Below are 21,802 nucleotides of genomic sequence, written 5' to 3'. Positions count from 1 at the left end.
GGAGCCTCCCTCAAACTGAGCCGCTGAAGATGTTCTGGACTACAACTCCCATCAACTCAGAACCATTAGCCATGTCGATGAGATCCGATGGAAATTATAGTACAAGCACCTGATATGGGACTAATGCAGCTGGAAAGAAGCATATTCAAGCGCCATCACTTGTAATGTAACCTAGGCTTAGAACTACAGAGCTAGAAGGGACCATACGGTTCATTAGGTTCAGCGTCTGTCAAGAAGGCACAGTGGGGAATCCAACTCCCAGTCTCTGGATCTGCAGACTGATACCTAAACTACTTACTTCAGTACATGAAGCAATGCTAAAGAAAATTTTGTTATATCTCACTTTCTAGCCACTGGCACCTGAGCAGGTGAACAATTAAATAAAAATACAATTACAGTGGTGCCTCACTAGAGGATGACTTTTTGCTTCGGGCAATTTTCGCTGGACAATGTTTGGGTCCTTGCCTCGCAAGATGGTTCCCCCCTCCCATATAAACACATTAATTACATAAGACCTACTTTTTTATCCCAAGAAAGTGGGGGAGAAAGTGTATGTTGCTGGCTTTCCAGGGTCTGCCTCCTGGAAAAACAGGAGGGATAAAAAAGTAGGTCTTGTGTAACTAATGTGTTTCAATGGGGGGGAAAATCCATCTTGCAAAGCATCACCAATGGGGCTATGGCTGCAAGTTTAAATGATAAAGGATGGTGAAAACAGACAGGAACCAAAGGGTAGAGAGATTGTTAAAAAACAACAGGGAAATCACAAATGTAATCTCCCATTAACACAAATTATGCAGCTGTGTTCCCCACATTTGGGGAAATCACAGGAATCAACAACACACCCAAAGTACAATGGATGAGCCTCCCCTTGGGAAAAACATTTTTATGACATGGTATTTCCCCTGCAAGGTATGAATTGGAATGGACCTTGCACCTCATATCCCCTTCTGTTCCCTGACCACCCAAGGCATGGTGACCCCCTGGCTGCACCTCCCACTCAGTACAGTGCCCTGCGGGACCCCCATCAGGGGCTAGGTGTTCCTCCCACAATCCTCTAGTGCACAGGTATTAGCATGTGCACTGACTAGAGGATTGTGGGAGAAACACCTAGCTAATGCTAGGTGTTCCTCCCACAATTAGCATAAGGTGTTAGCATATGCTAATTCTTATGCACTAGAACAGTGGTTCTTAACGTGGGCGATAATGCCCCCCAGGGGGCGATTTCATTTTTCAGGGGGGCAGTAAAACGAAAAGGGGCGGCATGGGGGCGCTGGAGCAGAAGGGGGGCGGTAGGGGGGCGCTGGAGCAAGCCAAACCTGTGAAGATGGCTGCAGCCTTTTTACAGTGTGCATGAATATATATTTTCTTCCAATCTTAATTTAGTTTCAGAGTTTTCGTCTTGAAATTTTTAGTTCCTGCATTGCAGTTTGTTTTTATGCCCTTTTTATATTTCTTTTTGTGTCTTAAAATTCACTTGCAACTAAATCATTAAATGTTACTTTTTGGGGGCATTTCATTTTCTTGGAATTGAATTTTGTTTTCAGGGGTCATTGGATTTAAGTATCTTAAATAAATAAATAAATAAATAAATAAATAAATAAATAAATAAATAAATAAATAAATAAATAAATAAATAAATATCAGTGCGGGGAGGGGGGCGATGATAACTTCCTCAATAGCTCAAGGGGGCGTTTCTTTCAAAAAGGTTAAGAACCACTGCACTAGAACAGTGGTTCTTAACCTTTTTGAAAGAAATGCCCCCTGGAGCCTTTGAGGAAGTTATCATCGCCCCCCCTCCCCGCGGTGATGATATCTTTATTTATTTATTTATTTATTTATTTATTTATTTATTTATTTATTTATTTATTTATTTATTTATTTATTTATTTATTTATTTATTTATTTAAGACACTTAAATCCAATGACCCCTGAAAACAAAATTCAATTCCAAGAAAATGAAATGCCCCCCAAAAGTAACATTTAATGATTTAGTTGCAAGTGAATTTTAAGACGCAAAAAGAAATATAAAAAGGCATAAAAACAAACTGCAATGCAGGAACTAAAAATTTCAAGACGAAAACTCTGAAACTAAATTAAGACTGGAAGAAAATATATATTCATGCACATTGTAAAAAGGCTGCAGCCATCTTCACAGGTTTGGCTTGCTCCAGCGCCCCCCCACCGCCCCCTTCTGCTCCAGCGCCCCCATGCCGCCCCTTTTCGTTCTACCGCCCCCCTGAAAAATGAAATCGCCCCCTGGGGGGCATTATCGCCCACGTTAAGAACCACTGCACTAGAAGATTGTGGGAGGAACACCCAGCCCCTGATGTGGGTCCCGCAGGGCACGCCGAAACACTGAGGAGCTCTCTTGGCCTTTGGTAGGACTGGGGCTATGCAGCCCTGTACTGAATGGCAGGTGCAGCCAGGGGGTCACCATGCCTTTGGGGGGGTCAGGGAGGCCATTTTGCCATGTTTTCAGGGACTCCTAGCACCGTGGGAGCCCCAAAATTCCTCCCCACTTAAAAAATAATAATTGGGTGCAAGGTGACTTTTTTTGGTAAAAAACCCACATCTTGCCAAGAAAAAAAAAAAACAGTTTGATGTGGGTCATGTTAAAAGCCCTCCAAGCTCCAGCGACCAGACAGGTAAAGGCTCTGGGAACTCTGCTGACTTGTCAGGGAAAGCCTGGTTTGAAATGCTCCATGGCACCTTCCTGGTGCTCCCACTGCTGGAGTGCTCACAGCAGCTCCTGGCAAAGAGCTGAAAACCTGCTGCATCTTGATCTTATCATAGTTGCACAACTCTTGAGTGCTAGGATATCTTGGATCCCAAATATGTCTGGGAGGAGCCCAGATGGAGTTTTGGCTGTGTTTTGGACGGCTGTAGCCATGCCTCGTGCTATGGGGGACATGTCCCCTAGGAGAGAAGAGGCACAGGCTCACACCCACCCACTCACCCATCTACATAAGATTTTTTCCTCACTTATTCTGGCCAATCCTATGGGCTCTTGCTGTTGCTTGCAAGTCGTTTTGTGGATTAAAGTCGCTGTCCACAAAAACAACAGTATCTGCGGCTGTGAGATTCATGCCAACTCCACCTTGGGAAAAATAAAGGAGAATGCCATTAAAAGACAATTAAAAGGGCAGTGTACCAAGCAAAGACTTTTCAGCTCCTTTACAACTCAAAAACAAAGGAAAAGAAGAAACATTTAGGCAAGTGAATTAATCAAGCTGCATGGGACTGTGCTTTGCACTTCATAAAGTTTTGAGGAATAGACCGTCCCATCCCAAACATCTGAGGGCAGATAAAAATTCAGAAACCTAAAAAAAAATCATTACATAAAGGAATGTTAAAAGTATCATTTTAAAATGCTTCTGCTTTTTAAAATGCTCATCCTCCAGTTTTACACTGGCAGACCCATGTTGGAAAGTGTGAGCCTTCCTTCAGCCTCTGTCACTTCAGTCCATCCCTGGCATCCTCTCCCGAAAGTTGTGTAGAAATTGCCAGTGAGTACATCTTCAGCTTTTAGCTACAGATTTCCATCTTTCACCAAAGCTCATGCGCTGTAAATATTGAGGTATTCTTGATTGCTGCTCCCAAAGGTAGAGGGCTCTTTCCATGACACTCTTCAGAAGAACTAAAAGCTCTTTCTTGTTTTACTTCACAGTAACCCCCTGAGGTCGTGTCTGGACAAAGAATGCATGTACCACCATCCCATGAGTTGAAACTGGATCTGTTCCAAAGCACCTTCCCTCTACTTCATTCTACTGCCTTTCTCCATGTTCAGATTGCATCTATACAACTGCATCTCATCTTGCTAGTTTCGTTGAGGTGTGTTACAGAACCTGGAAGCCTTACTTAGAAACTGACAGGGATAATTATGCACCTGTGAAAGGAAACATCCTTCCTTGGAAGATAAGATTCTGGGAATGGCATTGCTAGGTGGAAACAAACCAGAAGACAGAAAAGATGGAAGGTGTCTCTGAATCAAGGCTATGGATAGAATACTGTATGTGAAAGCCATCAATATGGGCAACAGGACTGGGGGTCCTTGGTGAGTGGTTGTGGAACAAGGCCAATTATGAATCTGCAAAGACTAGCACAGCTTAGTGAGTTACGTCTCTGGCTGCGGAGCAAGAGTTTGGGAGTTCAGTTCCCCACGGTGCCTCCCTGGAGAAGAGCCAGCCTAAACTCCATCCCAAAAAAGTCACTACATCTCGGAGACATGCTGAACCTTTGTACAGCAAGTACAAAGGTCCACAGAGGGCTCAGTCAGCTGGCAGCTGAAAGGGCTTACACAACTCCCAGGGTAACAGCCTCTGATGAAGCCGAGTCCTCGATCACAGAAACACAGTAACTGTGTTCCAAGTGAGGCTGGCTGTACAGCTCTGGGCAAACCTTCTAGCATGATCTCACGACACGACAATGTCCGGGGAAAGGGCAACATAGGAATGCCAGGACAGGGTGTGCGTGAACACATAAACCCATGTACACATGTGCTGCAAGCATCTCTCATCTCCGAACTGGTATAAAAGCACCCTTACAATGCCTCACCTGCCCTGGTGCTCAGGAGGAAGACAAAAATGGGCTCTTGGCCAAAGTTTTTAATAGCAAGGTGCCTTTCTTCACCTCGTACAGATCCGTCCAAGCGCTCATAACTGTAACCTTTTCAGGGGGATAAAAAATAAGGGTAAGTGCAATATCAGAGACATTCAAAAGGCTTCTTTCTGCTCTTGGAAAATTATGCTACCTTCAGGGACTTTTCTCCTGTACTGTCACAATCTCTCTCTTTCCTAAAAAAAAATAATGGCTCAATATCTGTAGAAATTAATTTAGCGGTGGCTGTTTTTTAATACTTTACCCAGGGCATGGCAAAGAAGAGTCCTTACAATCTTGTCCCACAGGGACATTCTTGGTGCATCATGTTCCCCTGATTCTCCGAAGGAAACAATGTCAGGCCTTTCTTTATGGAAAAAGGTGTAACAACCTTCCTTTCTAAGCACTCAGTTTACTAGCTTCATGCGTGTGTCTTAGTTTTAATGTTCTTAGGTTTTACCATTCCCAAAGTCACCAAGCCTACTTTTTATGCTCCAGGTATTACTATGCATATGCTAGAACTTCTCTTTTTAAAAAAGGCCTAAAACTTTTGATGAATGAACCCGAACTCATATACCTTGTCTCATTCCCCCTAATGCACTGCTCCTCCACCAGTTCTTTCAGTATTTCCTCATAGGGCTTGGTTTCCAGTTCTCTTGATCATGCTTGTAGCCCTCCTGAGCTTGTTCTAGTTCATCTACATCCTTCTTAAAGAACGGGATATAGTACTCTAACCTGTGCTGAATAGAGGGGAGGTAGTACTTCATAGGATTTGGAGACTATAGTTCTGTTAATGCAGCCTAAACTAGGATTTGGATTTGCTTCTTTTGCAGCTGCAACATACTGTTGGCTCATAGTCAGCTTGCAGTCTGTAACAATTCTAGATCCTTGACACATGTGGTATTGCTGAGCCAAGTATCCCACATCTTGTGCATGTGGACTTCTCCTGCTTAAATGTCACTCTGTTGTTTCTAGACCACTTCTTGAGCCTATCAATATCTCTTTGGATTTTCTTTCTGCCTTCCAGGCGTTAGCTCTCTCTGGCTCTCTCACTGTGCCTGATGCAGCCTAATAGCAATACAGTGGTGCCCCGCTCGACGCTTACCCCTCATGACATTTTTGCGGTCGCTATTGCGATCGCAAAACGATGGCTCCTATGGGGGAAATCCACATTATGTTGATTAGGAGCCTGCTTCACAAACTGTTTGTTCGCTATACGATGATTTTTCCGGTTCCACAAAATGGCTTCCCTCCAAAAAATGGCTTCCCTCCCTTCGCAAAATGGCTGCTTTCCAGACCCCTGCTTCGGAAGACAGCGATTTTTAACAGCTGATCGGCAGTTTTCTATGGGCAATCTTCGCTGGACGATGAGGTATTTCCCCATTGGAATGCACTGACCGGTTTTCAATGCATTCCAATGGTTTTTTCCCTGCTTGATGACAATTTTGCTTAACAGCGATTTTCCTGGAACAGATTATCATCATCAAGTGGGGCACCACTGTATATTATACTATTATTCTCCCATCATGGGTGCAGTTTAGTGTCAATATTTACTCTTGGAGTTGTACTCTGTACCCCTTCTTAAGAAACTGGAATAGAGATGACAAAGAAAGAAGCCCAGTTTCCATGACTACAGATAACCACACTTGGATGACTGAGAATCTTCACAAAAATTCCAGCAACAGGTTGGTTTACACCAATTTAAATGTAAAGAGACAAAAGGGATCCTCAGTCTAAATGTATACTGGTGGATGTGGCCTCCACAATATGCTTTGATTTAATTCTATTTTAGTCACAGGCAACTATTAAAACAAGCCTTCATACTGAAGCCACAGAAAGCAGAGAGATTATAGATATGTTCCATATCAGAAAGTGCCAAATGAATGCTTTGTCCTTGTAGTCATCGTACCAAAGTGGGAGCACTTACAATGCAACAGCAACAGGTTAAGCTTTGGAAAACTCATGGAATTCAGCACCCTGACTCATATTTACACAATTCTGCAATCCGAGTCAGGGACAAGCCTGGACCTTGGACTGTGAAGCACAGCTCTTTCAAGGCAGCATACCACAGTGAGAGGATAATCCACGATTTACTGTACCAGAGGGACTCGGTGTGAGGTATGTATGAGCACATGATGCTTTAAAACTACATTTGTGGCCAAATGAGAGACATGCTGTATGGCTTGGCTCTTGTTTCAGTGGCCACACCTGTGGGGGCTCTGCCGCTTCAGACTATAGTCATAAGATCAGCATGACCAAACATTCCTTTACACCAATTTCACTGCACAGCATGCTCTCTCCTCTTCTGCTTAAGAGATTTAGAAATCAAAATCAAAGACATGGGAACATTCAATAATCCTTCTTCGCCTTGAAGTCTCATATAATATTCACCAGAGACGGGTTTTTATCTAATGAGAACTAAAGTTATGTCTCACTATTTTTTACATGCGCAGCCTGCCTTTCCCCCCAAGGGGCTCAAAATGGTGCACTTGATTTCCCCATAACAAATTACATTGAGAGTCAGTGACTGGGGTCCAAGGGCCAGGTGTAGCTCTGAATCTTACATCTGTTCTGAATCCCTTATCTGACATTTCAATCAAGACACCACACTCTCTCTGAATCAACCACTACTTTTAAAGCTGCATCTCCTGTGTGCAAAATAATTTTTTAAAAAAGGCAGCCAAATCTATTACTTAATTTTTTTATGCGTTCATCTGCCCAATCCACTCAGATCTAGATTTCTGCACAATAAAGAATTTGGCAAGGCCTTGAAGGAGACAACGCCTAGCATGGATACAAAAGGTTAAAAAAAGTTCATAGGCCTATTGGGGAGACACTATGGAAGATGAAGGTGAAATTGTGTGTACAACACGGTTCTCCCTGACTGTTACAGAATGTTATCAGTACAGCTTACAATGCCACTCTTTTTAAATGTTTTCAGTACTTAGATTGGAGCTAAAAACTCTGTTTTCAAAGGACCCAGGACTCCAAATTTAGAGGACAACACCTGATGGCAGTGGCTGATATATTCTGGCTATTCAGAGAAGATGCTCTCAATGACCAAAAGGGCAGATACTACCATCCAGAAGGCTTACTTGGAGAGATACATGTGAATCTGCCAAGACCTAGGGCATAACGGCCCTGTATCCTGAATGCCACAACCTGGCCAGATCCGTTGATGCTCTCCTGCTTGGAGCTGCCACAGCCCCCTTGTGGAAAGATATTTTTTGAGGGGGGATCTCTGGGAACAGATGCAGCACCCAAATCAAGCAAATGCAAGGATCTCCTTGTCTCCAAGACCTCCCAGTAGCCTACGATGCTTCTTGACAAGCTATCAGGAAGACTACATTCTAGGTTTTTTTTGTTCCTGACCAATAGTTTGGTTTCAGGAGGGATGTGGGGAATGGTTGCTCAGCTCCACAAAAGCTTATGCTATAATACTCCCAATACTTTTAAAAATATGAAACAAGTGAGAAAGACCTCTTCACCTGGAGCGCTACATCATCAAAACATGAGTGAAATGTAGCTGTGTATTTCCTTTACCTCCAGGGCACAGACTTGCAAATAAGACTCTCAATCTGATGGTGATGTCAGAGAGTGGTCATTCCATCCTGGATGATGCTGTTCTGGACAGGGCTGATGTCCCCTTGGAAGAGGAGGCTTGCAGTCTGAGAATGCTAATTGATACAGGCTTGGCACATGCAGCACTGGCCACCCTCTGTGGCATGAAGCAGAGATCAGAGGCCAGGGCCCTCCTGATGCTTTCTATTTACAACTACCAACAGCCTTTTAACGTGGGCTGCAAGAGATGCAGGCAAGAAAGGGGCAGAGCTGCCCATCTCTGCTACACAAAGGACCAGCTGACGGGCCCTTCTGCACCCATGATAGGGGTCTCGGACAATAAAAGCAGCTACATCAAGAACGTGGGACATTTACCTCTGTAATCCATGTAATCCTGCAGAATATCCAGCATTTGGGTCATCTGGGAAAACAGCAACACACGATGGCCACTGGAATAAGAAAGACAGAGAGGTCTCGGTCTCCAGCTCAGTTTTCTACATAGCACAATCAAAGTGACATTAGAATCAGGTCACTTGCTGACATGAACATCAGAGAAAGCTGCACTGAACTCTGCAGATGTGAGCACAGGTTGCCGTAGTGCACACCTATCAAGAGTCCAACCTCACCCACATTTTAAACTTGATTAGCAGCTGCAGAAATATATACAAGGGTGTCACCAGCTGTGCTTTGGATATTGTATTCTGAATAAATAAGCAAATCTTCATATGCAGTTCTAGTTTGCTCCATATTAAAAAAAGAGAGTTGCAAAAAATCTACAGAAGTGGTGCACCTTCATTTCAGGAAATGCCAACAAGTTCTCCCTTGCCCTTCCTGCAAGAGAAACAGCAAGGGCATGCACCTGAGATACACCTCTCTCTGCAGATGGACTGACCTCTAGTAATGAGATAAATAAAAACTGTTCCCCCAAAAGATGACAGGAACAGCATTCTACTTTTGCTACTATCTGCCAGACGCTGTGACCTCATGAATAGACCACCACAACCTCACAGCATTCTAGGATATTTGTTTCCAAGACTTTCGATACCAATTTTAATTTTTGCTGGAACGCCATTTAATTACTGTATTCCTGTTATTCATTCAATTGCTTTAAGATGACGATGATGATGAAAAAACACCAGGCACAATCAAAATTATAAAAACATTGACGGGTATTATATAACAGATACAAGTTGTCTATGATGATGATGAAAACTCCCACGAAAACTCCTTTCTTCCCAGGCCATTCATTGAAGCAAAAGCTTTCAAAAGTTTTTTTCCCCTGCAGGCAGAAAGAAAAGGAGGCTGGTGGGGGGAAGCCAACCTAACCTTTTTTTGGAAGGGAGTTCTATAACTTTCTCTTTTGTGCCCTCAGGACACAAGCCTATGAAAGTGGTGGGACTAAGAGAAGAAAGACCCTTTTGATGCCTGACTATAGTTAAATGCATTGTTTATATGGTTAGGGAGTAAATCATGTGACAGGAGAGGGTGAGTGAGGAGCACGGAATGTTGGAAAGACTGGTCGACTAGGAGAGAAACTAGAAACACTGGTTCTTAACCTTGGGTTACTCAGGAATTTTGGACTGCAACTCCCAGAAGCCTTCACCACCAACTGTGCTGGCTGGGGTTTCTGGGAGTTGCAGTTCAAAAACATCCGAGTAACAAAGGTTAAGAACCACTGTAGGGAAAGATCAGTCTGGATTCTGCGTAAAAGAAGGTTTGAGGATGACAGAATTGATTGAGAGAGTGAAGAACTCACTAAATAAACTTAAAAGCCTAGGAAGAAACATTGTTTTGACACAGTTATTTAAATAAAACCCAATTAGTTCTAATCAGGTTGAGTGGCACTGAGTTTTAATATTTGAGGGCTGGCGATGTAGAGGAACAGTGCAAGGGTGTAAGTGAAAAAGGGGGACAGATATACAGTATAAACAGATAAGGGCAACTAAAGGTTGGTGACACCGAAAGAGAAGAAATAAGTGAAGAGTTTTAAAGAAAACATATTTTATTCTTGTGGTTTTTAAAAGAGACTGTGACCTGAATAGTCCAGTCACAAGACAAAGCAAATTTTGACAGCGGTATATGAAAGGGATGTGCTTCAACTCAGCCTGGAAACAAACTGCTAACAAGGGACTTACACAATCCCTGTAACTGCTCCCAAGTCAACAGTCTGGTTGCAATGTTTTCGAACAGCTGAAATTTCCAGACATTTTTTCAAAGGCAGCCTCGCACAGAGTACGTTAAGTAATCCAAGCAGAACATGACTCAGTCAGGTGCCACTGTAGCCACCTCAGACACTAGCACAAAGAGGCACAGCTGGCATACCAGCTTTAAATGTGCAAACACATTCCTGTCCAGACATGAGCATCCACTCTCTCGTGTGAACCCAGGGTACAGCCAAGGCACAAACCTGAGCTTTTGGGGAAGTACCACCCCAACACAGGCTGACTCGGTGCTGTCTTCTGACTGGTCAGGAATGCCTCCGCCTTGCCTAGATTAAGCTTCAATTTGTTCACTCACTTCTAGTCCAATACTAGCACCTGGCACTGGTTTAGAAGTGAGACAGCTCTCTTTAGAATTAGATGGAGAGACAGAGCTGGGCATCATCAGTCTACTGCTGTCCCTGAACATCTCCCAGCAGTTTCATGTATATATTGAACAGCATGGGGTGGGACGGGAGGGGGCTTGCATGGAACCCTGAGGGACTCCCAAGCCCAAAGTGTTGAACAGGACTCCTCCAGCAGCACCTTCTGAGTTCAACCATTTAGGAAGGACTGGAGACATGGCAAAACTATATTACCACGTTCTGCCCCAGAAGGGCAACCCAATGGTACCGAAAACCACGGAGAGGTCCAGCAGAATGAACTGGAACACACTCCTATCTCGTCCCTGGTCTAGATCATTCACCAAGGTGACTGATGATTGCCAGTCCAGTACCCAGGCCAAAAACCAAAGTACAGTGGATCTAGATAATCCATTTCATCAGGGAAACCCTTAGAACCAAGAAGCCACCAGATGCTCCAGGATGTGTCCCACTGGAGACTGGCTAACAGGTCTCTAATAATACAGTATGGTTCAGAGAGGTTTTATAAATAAGCATCTTACAACCATCTCTTTCAGGGTGAAATCCTGCCTTGATCTATCTAGACCATTCATCACTCCCTTTGTCCACTCAGCAGGTTTTTTGAACTAGGAAGGGCAAGGATCCAGTATGAACATAGTGGCTCTCCAATAATCTTGCCCACATCCTTGACCTCCACAAACTGTAGCTATTAACACAGGTCAAGCACTGGCCAATTTATTTATTTATTTGTTTATTTATTTATTTGATTTATATCCCGCCCATCTGGTCTGGTCGACCACTCTGGGTGGCTTCCAATAAGGTGTATATGAAAACATAAGAATTTTACAAACAGTCCATAACACATACAATAATAAAACAAATAATAAATGAAAGAAAAAATAAAGAAAGAATTAAATATTGACAGGAGAGAAGGCCTGAACATACAACCATGTTTTTAGTTGACTCTTAAAAGTGCCCAGCGTAGGGCCCAAAGTTTCATCCAGAAGGAACAGTGTCAACTACAGCATCCAAGTTACAATTGATCCAAGGAATTGTACCTGCAAACCGTGTTTCAAATTGTTCTCAACAGGCAGGCAGTCTGAATTTTCCTCTTGTGGGCTACAGCTGACCACTGGGGACAGTCCTGATGGGCTATTTTGCAAATGCCATGGTGGCAAAAGGCTCCTAGGCTCCCGTCTGCACCATAGAGTAGGCCTTCTGATGGACTCTAGCTCACGCTCAATCAGACCTGCTTCAAATTTTCCACACATTCACTGTAGTCTGAATTCCACTTGTTTCGTCACCTCCAGTTCTTTAGTAAACCAGGAGGGGTGCTAGGTTGGCTGCACACCATTGGAGGGAACAGTTAGTGGCAACTGTGTCTACTGACCGGGTCATTCCCCACTCCTGCCCATGAGGTCAACCAAGGCTTCAACAGGATTGACTGCCAAGGATCTTTGCCTTCAGATACACAGATTCAAACCCAAGAAACTATGGGATAGGATTGGGGGCACAGAATCGAGACACATCCCTCCATCTCTGCCTCCCCATTGCCCAAGTCTGGCCTGTTGTTGCAGGCCCTTCAACTGGCCCTGCAGGTACTTTCCCCACCTCTGGTCAGGGAATCAATATGTATCCAGACAAGGAGGCTTTCTTCCAGAGAAATGGGCAGTAGCTAAGATTGAGAACAGGAAAGCAGCTTGAAGAGAAAGAGTACAGTGGTGCCTCGCTTAGCGATTGCCTCGTTTAACGATGTATTCGCTTAGCGATGAGGTTTTAGGAGTGATCTTGCGCTCCATTTAGCGATGTTTCCAATGGGGGAATTTCGCATAGCGATGTTCGGGACCTTGCTTCGCTTAGCGATGACAGTTTAGGTCCCCGTTTTGCTTAGCGATGTTTTTGACAGCTCCGTTTTCGCTATTTTTAAAAGGTGTTAAATTGTTTAAAAAGGGTTTAGAGTGCATGAAATCGTTAGTGCACTTAATAAACCCTTTGTTAACCAAATTTGGCTTCGTTCTGACTCTTTTTGAATTTTTGAAAAGGTTTCAATGAATTCCAATGGGGGAACCGCGTTTCACTTAGCGATGTTTCCTATGGCGATTTTCGCTTAAGGACGGCAATCCATTCCCATTGGAACAGATTATCTGGTTTTCAATGCATCTCTATGGGAAAACGCGTTTCGCTTAGCGATGTTTTCCCATAGCGATGCATTTTTTGGAACCAATTAAAATCGTTAAGCGAGGCACCACTGTATAACCCTCTTCCAGTATCAGAGTACTATACCAGTTCTGTAGCTACTTCCTTTATTTACTTTTTAAAAGGGCAGCTCCAGTCACTTATCCCTGATGGCCCAGTTATCTCCCAGTTTGGTGTTTAAATTCTGTCAGCTTGAAATCTTTGGAAACAGCTGGAAGGTAAGTAGGAATGTATTGACTTAATTTACGTTTGTATGCCCATAGAAAATACAAAGCTCTGTAAGGAAAAACATACCCAGCATACAAGAAAGAAAGAAGCTTATCCAATAAACTCAACTTTCCACTGGCTTCAATGAGATGATCTCCAATGATAAACGGCTCTGGTTCAACACCTGGAACAGATAAAGGGTTTTCGCAAGTAGCATATCTACCAGTCTGAAGTACAAAGGCCTGCACTGGAATATGTCTTCTAAAATGAAACATAGTGACATCTAACTGCTCCCAAGCGCTCTCAAATAAATTCTGGAAAGGACCTGAAAATCTTTGGGATAGCTCTAAAAGCAGCCCAGTGTGTGACAAGAGAGCAGAAGGCAAGGAAGCACATGGATTGTTAGAAGAATTCTCAAGCAGCAATGATGAGCACCCGCTCGAGACTTGACCCACAGGCAAGCTTTGCAATGGATCATATGGTGCAGCCTAGGCAATGTGCATCATTCACCAGATAATACACTTTCTTTTTACAGTGGTAACTCGATTTGAGAATGTCCCCGCATAAGAACGATTCGAATTAAGAACGGCTGTTAGCAAAAAGTTGCTTCGACTTAAGAACAGAGCCTCGACTTAAGAAGAAAAAAAAAGGAAGAAAAAAAACCATTTCTTGCCCTTTTTTTGACCTAAGTTCACCTTAGGTCAAATGAAGAAAAAAAAAGTCACCCCCTAGTGGTAGATACAGATTAACTGGCTTTGCATTAGTTACTATGGGAACTAATGCTTCGACTTAAGAACAGCGCCTCAATTTAAGAATGAAAAACAGCAGATACGGATTAAATGGTTTTCAATGCATTCCTATGGGAAATGGTGCTTTGACTTAAGAACGTTTCGACTTAAGAACGCAGTCCCAATACGGATTAAGTTCTTAAATCGAGGTACCACTGTACATGTAAATCTCAATGAGACCCATTTTGATTAAAAAGCTGTTAAACCCAAAACTGAAAAGCAATAAATATATGGTTTGTTTCACATACACATTAAAAAAGAATTGGAAAGAAGTGCATGCTTTATAGTTCTCAGTACTCTTCAAACATTTGATTAACAGTTCTGAGCAGCTTCGTAGAAGTCAAAGAAGATTGAGCTAGGAATTGCAGTCCCGAAGTGAAGCAGGAATGGCCACCACAGGAAAGGTCCAAGAGCTGCATCTTTCCCTTCTTTAAAAAAAGGAAATGCTTCTTTCACAAGCCCACAGTACCGGGGGAAACATAGAAGACAAGTGCCCTTTTAGATCATCTGAGCCCTAAAGTCCATTTAAGGTGTCTCAAGGCCAGCACTACACTTTTGAGGCACAGTACTTTGGAGCATGCCAGGCTGCATAATGTGATTCTAACATAGGGAGGTCTGACTCCTAATTGAACTATGCTAATCAACACTACCTTTTAACTGGATTGTGTTTTATTTTGTTATCTATCAATCACCTCATCACCACTAACAACCAGCTTTTCACCTATTCTGCTGCTTTAGTGGAGATGGAACAGAAGAAGAGACGTAAGAGAGACCAGTTTCAGATATGACGATCTAGCAGAAATTATGGAACCCTTTAAGCCATTACTGTACAATCCCAAACTCCTCTTACATGCTGTGAGGGAGTTTATTTATGGGAAGTTGTAGCCAATCCCATATTACATCATATCTGTAATAAAGAGGAGTGGAAAGCCATGCACAAATTATAAGTTGCATATATAAAGGCTAGAGATGGTTTGTGGGCCAAATTTATCTCACGTTATTTCCCCACTAAAGTGGCAAATGCCTCTACTTAGGGCTTTGCCCAACATCATGATTCATTGGCGAGCCAGTGCTTCAAGGCAAAGCAAGACTGTTGAAGAAATACCTCCCCAGGCAATGTTCCCTCTAATTTTCATTCCTGCTACATAGAAGCCTCACCCTGTGTGCACAAGGAGGGCAGGGGCTTAATCTGAAACAGGAAGTAAACAAACCAGCTGCCTGCGAGCAGCTGTGATAAGAGCTCAGCTCACAGGGACCTTAGAGGGAACACTGTCTCCAGGACTTTGCTCACTCCTTGCCTTTCACAACGGATCTGCTCAACAGACCAAGACAACGGCCATGTGGCTTTACAGCAGCAGATTCTAGTCACATATGTCATTCTTACCACTGAACAGGTAGGGATGTGCTACGCATTTCCGGAGTTGGATTAACACATTCAGGAGCTTAGCTTTCTTCCCCGTTTCACTTTCAAATGCATCTGAAATGTGAAAGATTCTTTAAAGGAGACACTTAGCTATATGCTAAGTTTTATCAGAAAGGTTTAATGATCAAGCAAAACAGCTGTTTTTGTTTAAAAACGGACACCAGCAGTGCGCGTTTTTAGCTTCAAACTCAAATTTAATATTTAAATTAAGGCAAGATAAGCCAACTAAATGAGAACACATAGATGGCATACTGGAAACCTGACAGAAGATAAAAGAGCAGTAAAGTGATGTTATCTCTGGTTACAAACCCTATAGAAGGGACAGGAAAAAAAATACAGAGGGGTGCTTTGTGTTTCAATAATTATGTAGTACAGAGCTAACAGCAGATGGAATCAACAAGCCTGAAAAGTAATTTAGCACTGGTGAAATTACTATCTCCTTTCTTACCAAAATGTTCCAGGTGATCTACCAGTCCCCAACCTTTTTGACACCACAAACTGGTTTAGCATGGGGGGGGGCAGTGTCTACGCGTTCGTGTCTGCGTATAGGAGTACATATGCGCATGCATTGGGGTGGCAGGTGGGGTGGCATTAGTGGGGGGGTCAATGAGTGCATGCATGGGGGGGCGTCCGTCCATGCATGCAGGTGCGTATGAGTGCTTCCGTGGGAGGGTTTGTGTGTGTCTGTGTTTGTGTGGGGAGTGTCCATGGGGGGCAGGCAGGCATCCATGCATGCGGGGGGATGGGAGATCTGTCTCCACGGACCAGTCATGCCAAGGCCACAGACTGGGAGTGGTCTGTGGCCTGGGGACCCCCGATCTAGACAATGAAGAAAGGTAGCAAAATCATGTCAGAAGTCAGAATCTCCTGCCCTCATACTGGCTGTGTAAATACATTTAAACTGTGCAAATACATTTAAACTGCCTAGAGTGGTCGCAAGACCAGATAGGCGGGATATAAATAGAATAAATAAAATAAATAATAAATACAAAGACAAAAATCTCTAAATATGATGAATGGTTGTGCTTTGAAATAGTAGATCAGGGCACGGCTGGAAGGGAGAGCATTTCGGCTTCCATCTATAATTGGATCTAGGAGCTGGTGGGAGACGTAAATCATTGCTGAATCACACTGCTCCCAACCGCAACTCCTATATACATTAAAAATATATGTAATAGACGTGTAAAAACTGGTCACATTTAACTCCAGATTTCAACTGTATCAAAATGTCCATCATCTTTGTATAGTATGTTTCTCAGTGCTGTTCGCCTCTGTGCGCTAGCAGTGATAAGATGCTGTACTCAAGAGATAGATGTTCTTTGTCATCAATATGTTGAATAGTAACTGGTCTGATTTAAGGGCAGGAAATAAAAAATTTGAGGAAAATATTGCTTAGGCAAGACTGTCTGATTTTAAAGTTTCTTGTTTTAAAATGAAAAAAAAAAAAACAACACACACACACACACACCAAAGCTAACATTAAACAAAATGACCAACTCAAAATTCTTCCACTTTTCCATTTACCTAGGTCTTTCATCAAAATAGCCTTATAAAATTTTCTCTGCAGTGCTGACATTCCATGGTAGAGAATCACTTCTGACTTCTTTGGGATTTCTGCAGCAACCTCTGTCTTCACTCTTCTGAGCAAGAAGGGCTTCAACAGACTGTGCAGTTCTTTGGCTGAGCAAGGGAGACAGAAATGCTGTTAAGAATCCTGTATTTGACTAGCTGGTACAGGAAGGTCCAACACTCACTCAGTTGTGTCTTCTGAAAGCGCACTACACTTGCCAAGCTATGTTGTTGTTTTTTTAAAATGTGAAGGAAATGTCCAGGATCCAAGAGAAAACACTATGGAGAGCCAGCATGCCTTTTCTTCAAAGGGCACACTAAAAAAAAAAGACAATGACATGAGCAAGAAAGAGCTGTTTTTGGCCTCAAACTTCTACAGGTATTTTCATAAGCACCTTCCTATTTGGCGGGCTAATGAAAAAAATGTCATGGCAGGAAGAAAACAGAACTCCTTTGCCCTTCTCTGCATTCCAAGACGGACCCATAATTAGAATATTTTCAAGTACTCTTGGCAAAATTATTTCTGCCCTGAGGAGAGAGGTGCTTCTCTTTCGTGTCCAAAAGCAAAAACTATACATCTTACTGCAAGGAAAGCATTCAAGCTTTTAAACTCTGAGAACTCCCATTAGCAGAGGCAAGCTGGCTAAAATCACATCCATGAGAGTCACAATAACTTTGGAATATTCTGTCTTAGTTCTATAGACTGAAACATCGTCCCAAGCTGAAGTGGAACATCAGAACGTATAACAGACAACAATTTATCAATTATTTATCGATCTATGCAACGTTGGCATCTGCGTGCGACTGAGACAAAAGAAAGGCAGAAAAACACGTAATTCTGAAGCCACAACAAACAATTACCCCAATTGTTAGCATACTGCATGCAACAGCTGACATCCAGTCACAACATTTTTACTTGCCTTTTTGGCTTTCTTTTTCAATCCCATGGTAATAGTGAACAAATTCTTCAACTAGCTCCTTAGGGAATATGTCTTGTTCAATAAAAGCAAGCATGGCATATAACTCTTGGAGACTGTTCTGAATAGGAGTACCTGTCAGCAAGAGGCTGAAATCTGTTGAAAACTGAAAGGAATCCAGAACACATAGTTTAGGTATTGCAGGAATAAGTCACGTATTATCATTAGAGACGAGCACAAACATTCATGCTGGTTCGTCTGCTGGTCCAACAAGTGTTTGGTGGTTCTGAACTCTGCCTCCTCCTGTGGCCACCCCGTCAGAGGCAGCGCGTTGGCTTCCCCTCCCTGCCTCCTCTGGGCGCTACCTCTCAGTGGGCACCTGCTTGAGGAGGCGGGGCTGGGAACCGTGAAACACCTGTTGGACCGATGCACAAACTGCTGGGTGGTACCTGTAGCATTCAGCCCTGCCCTCACCTGTCCGTCACAGCTGGGCAGTGGAACATCAGCCAATGAGGGGACGGAAGGTGGTGCCGAAGGGGGAGGAGCTGGTATATATAAAGGGGTGTATGAGATTAGAGTGGGATTTTGTGAGAAATAGTGATGAGAGTGTCTATGGGCCTATGAGCCAAACAGTCAGTGAGGGAAATGTCTGTGTGTGTGTGTCAGTGAGAGACCTTGATTAACATATTGTGATTTACTTATTTTGTTTTTATTAATCAAATAAACTAGTTTAAGTTTTGAAGAAACACATGATTCAGTGATTTATTGGTATTGAAACAACAATACCTGGTGGCAGCTACCTGAGAAGAAGAGTGAGCACTCCTGGAGGCCTGAGTTGGTAGAGGCTTCAGCGTGCCCGCTACAGTACCCATTTCTAATTATTATCTGAACTGTTTCTACCACAAAGGTGGTCTAAGAATAGGGGGAAGTAAGGAGGGACTGTGGCTTGGTTCCAAGGCTTTAAAAAAAGAGTTCTTTATATTACAGAGCCTCGTGGCGCAGTGGTTAAACCGCTGTACTGCAGCTAAAACTGTGCTCATGACCTGGGGTTCAAATCCCAGGTAGCTGGCTCAAGGTTGACTCAGCCTTCTATCCTTCCGAGGTCGGTAAAATGAGTACCCAGATCGCTGGGGGGGGGCAATTGTAAACCGCCCAGAGAGTGCTTGAAGCGCTATGGGGCGGTATATAAGCAACACACTTTATATTAGTTAAGCAGAGCAGATTTAGTTTTGAATTATCTTAGCTAAACCCTTTCTTTCCTTTCCAAGTACTGTGGTATCCAGACTGAATCCCAAGGACAAGATAAAATCCCCAAACAACAAAACAAAGCCCAAACAAAATATCCACACACATTCAAGAATGGTAAAAGTGCCTTCACCTAACAGTGTTCCAATGAGACAACATGCTATTTATGCTTGAGAAGAAGAAAACTATACCACTATTTTACCTCAGAGAGTGTTTTATGAAGCAATGAATCCTGATTCTTCAGTCTGTGAGCTTCATCCACAACAAGACATGCCCAATTAAAACTGAACACAAAACAGGGATATTAGATACCTCACATATATCATGGACATCCAGACATGAAATGCTTGCTCAGTTCTACCACTCAAGCGTTCTAGGGTTCCCTTCACCTTGGTCCCAGCTGAATAGATATCATCTCTCATCTTGGATACCACCATCTTTCCTTTTTATTAGGTTGTTGTTCTCTCCAAGGCTCTGCTTAAAGTCTAAGGCAACTTACTAAGGCCATCAGTTTTTCCATTTACCTCCTCTAACTCTACTGTACAGGTAAAAACCCAAATGTGACATCCTTGGAAGGTGCTCACCTGAGGAGCCTTTTTTAAAAATATAAGATTAAAATGATTTTACCACTGCCATAATACAGACCCACACATTTTTCAATATATTGTTCCAAGACTGTAGGTTTGGAGAGAGTGGAGAATGGAGCCAGAATGACTACAGATGTTTGCTAATTCCCACATGCATGTTTACATGAAGCTGTAGTGATTCTCAGGTGGCTGGTGAAGGAACAATCCAACCATACTAGAACGGATTCAACAGGGGGACTCTACAGGTAAGATGAAAGCTGACTTGAGGAGAGTTCCAAATCTGTGAATTCAAAAGCTTGTTTGGGCAAAAATTATGGAGGGTAGGCCAAAAATATCCCAGCAAGGACTGAGCATGTGCAGTAGAAATTCATCATCTGTGTCATCCTGTTTAGCAGCAACTCCCCCTTCTCAAACAAACAAAAGGAGTAGAAGGCAATATTTTCTTAATGCTCCAGATACCAAAGAAGAGGTGGGTGGATGAGAAGCGGAGCCTTCCTTGATATGTCAAGGCAGCCCCCGGCCCCCCAATCAGACAGAAGCACACCCTGGCTGAAAAAGAAAGTGAAGAGGCTGTTCCTCATAGAGTTTTGGGAGGTTGAAGCCATATAAAATGGCCTTGGAAAAAAAACAGGAAAAAAGCAGTTTTTTCCTCCAATTTTTCAGTTTTTTTACCCCCGACTCCCAATCTCTACTGACAACATAACACACTTGTGACTCTGGAGGAACCATGAGTAGAGATGGGAAAGCTTTGGGGGGGGGGGGGGAAGAAAAACTGGGGAAAGACAGTTTTTCCCCAAAGCCTTTTTATATGGCTTCAAAATTTCTGGAAAGTTTACATCTTTGCTCAGAGGCAGGGTAGGGTTAATGTTCCCAAACAGTGATAAGATGAGAAGACAATGGAACAGATCATTAAAAGAGAGATGATTCCCAACAATCCAAGAAAGCCTTCAAAGCAAAGAGGTGCCAGATAATTCATTCAGTTCAGCAGCCTGCTTCTGGGGGTAGAGTTTGCCAAACTGAGTACAAATTAAACAGCTCAAGCCAGTGGCTGCAATTTAAGCAGACTTGATGTCAACAACCTTTGACCTTTTCCTACCCTTCTGCTGCTACTGGAGAAACGCTGCACAAAGTCTTAGAAAACCAAGCTGCAAGAGGAGCAGCTCTTTTCTCTAGGCATCCATCCTATGAGGCACCCATGTGAGTCCACCTTGCTTCTCTCTGATGAGAGGTTTGGTTGGTCAGTTCCAGCCTAGATGAAATCTTACAAAACTTTAAAAGATGGGATTACGTATACCCCTTCACAAATCATGTGCACATAGAATCTGTGTCACAGCACATTAAGAAGATCAACAATCAGTTAACACGTCTCACATTACTTTAAAAAGCTCAAGAGAAAGATTGCTTATTCTGTTCTACAAGGGATTCCAGGAAACACATACAACATTTTGCTCACAGCCCGTTTAATCTGTCAGTGAATAAAACTATGTGACTTAAACCCCTAACTGCTCAAAGCTGGCTTCAAGACAAAAATGTACTTCCTCTGAAGAAGACAGATAGCCAAATCTGAAAAACTTGTGGTTAACAAGCTGACTTCTGTAAATGCAATGTTCTCACCATTTTAAAAATGCTGCATCTCTGAGACATATCTGCAATTAAAGTGGGAAAAAAGTGTTATTCATAGTCTTCTGTGATATCGTGACAGCAAGAACACTCAAGCTGGCTATAGCTTCAAAGGAAAGCTACTTTATGTGTCAAGACACAATGCGCTTCCCCCTTCCTATACACTCAGGAGGAAGTCTTCACGAACGATTCCAGTGTGGTGTAATATATGAACTAGAAATGGTGGAAAACACACCTTGCTTAAACACAGGATTAGGTGTCACCTTTTATTGGACCATTAAAATTTTAAAGCAATAGCTGTCGTGGATGGAATCCACCTCCTCAGGCTCTAAGCACACTCCCTTCATGGACGGTGCAAAAAAAAATGCCCAGAAATTGATGAACAGAACTGATATTGTATATACCTTAGTTAAACAACGTATATAAATCATTGTCAATATTTTGCTTATTTAGAAACTGACTGGAGCTTGTTTAACCTATGGCCCCTGCTTCCTGCTTAACTTTTGACAGTAAAACTAAACACTACACAGGCC

The 21,802-nt window shown here is 42.9% G+C and overlaps 1 protein-coding gene and 1 non-coding gene across 7 annotated transcripts in view; both read right to left on the bottom strand.

Moving 5' to 3' along the window:
• The window catches only part of CHD1L (chromodomain helicase DNA binding protein 1 like), a 45,981-nt gene that overhangs the window by 14,852 nt on the left and 9,327 nt on the right, over window positions 1–21,802 (bottom strand). For 4 of the 6 annotated variants that reach the window (XM_072991675.2, XM_078386708.1, XM_020815098.3 and 1 more), the window contains 9 exons: window positions 21,264–21,295; window positions 19,265–19,346; window positions 17,821–17,983; window positions 16,856–17,011; window positions 15,293–15,385; window positions 13,208–13,304; window positions 8,533–8,606; window positions 4,555–4,665; window positions 2,983–3,097 (listed from right to left, as the gene is read on the bottom strand). In XM_072991675.2, coding sequence (XP_072847776.2) covers window positions 2,983–3,097; window positions 4,555–4,665; window positions 8,533–8,606; window positions 13,208–13,304; window positions 15,293–15,385; window positions 16,856–17,011; window positions 17,821–17,983; window positions 19,265–19,346; window positions 21,264–21,295 — 923 coding nt within the window. Of the gene's footprint in view, window positions 1–2,982; window positions 3,098–4,554; window positions 4,666–8,532; window positions 8,607–13,207; window positions 13,305–15,292; window positions 15,386–16,855; window positions 17,012–17,820; window positions 18,267–18,685; window positions 18,789–19,264; window positions 19,347–20,745; window positions 21,296–21,802 lie in introns of those variants that run through there. The other 2 variants (XM_078386709.1, XM_078386710.1) reach the window with 2 other exon arrangements.
• LOC140705094 (U1 spliceosomal RNA) lies at window positions 754–917 on the bottom strand. Its single transcript, XR_012084634.1, has one exon. It is a non-coding gene; the product is annotated as a U1 spliceosomal RNA (small nuclear RNA).

The sequence above is a fragment of the Pogona vitticeps genome, chromosome 2, assembly GCF_051106095.1.
Source record: "Pogona vitticeps strain Pit_001003342236 chromosome 2, PviZW2.1, whole genome shotgun sequence".
Taxonomy (NCBI): domain Eukaryota; kingdom Metazoa; phylum Chordata; class Lepidosauria; order Squamata; family Agamidae; genus Pogona; species Pogona vitticeps.
This window is presented reverse-complemented; position numbering and strand designations above follow the sequence as displayed.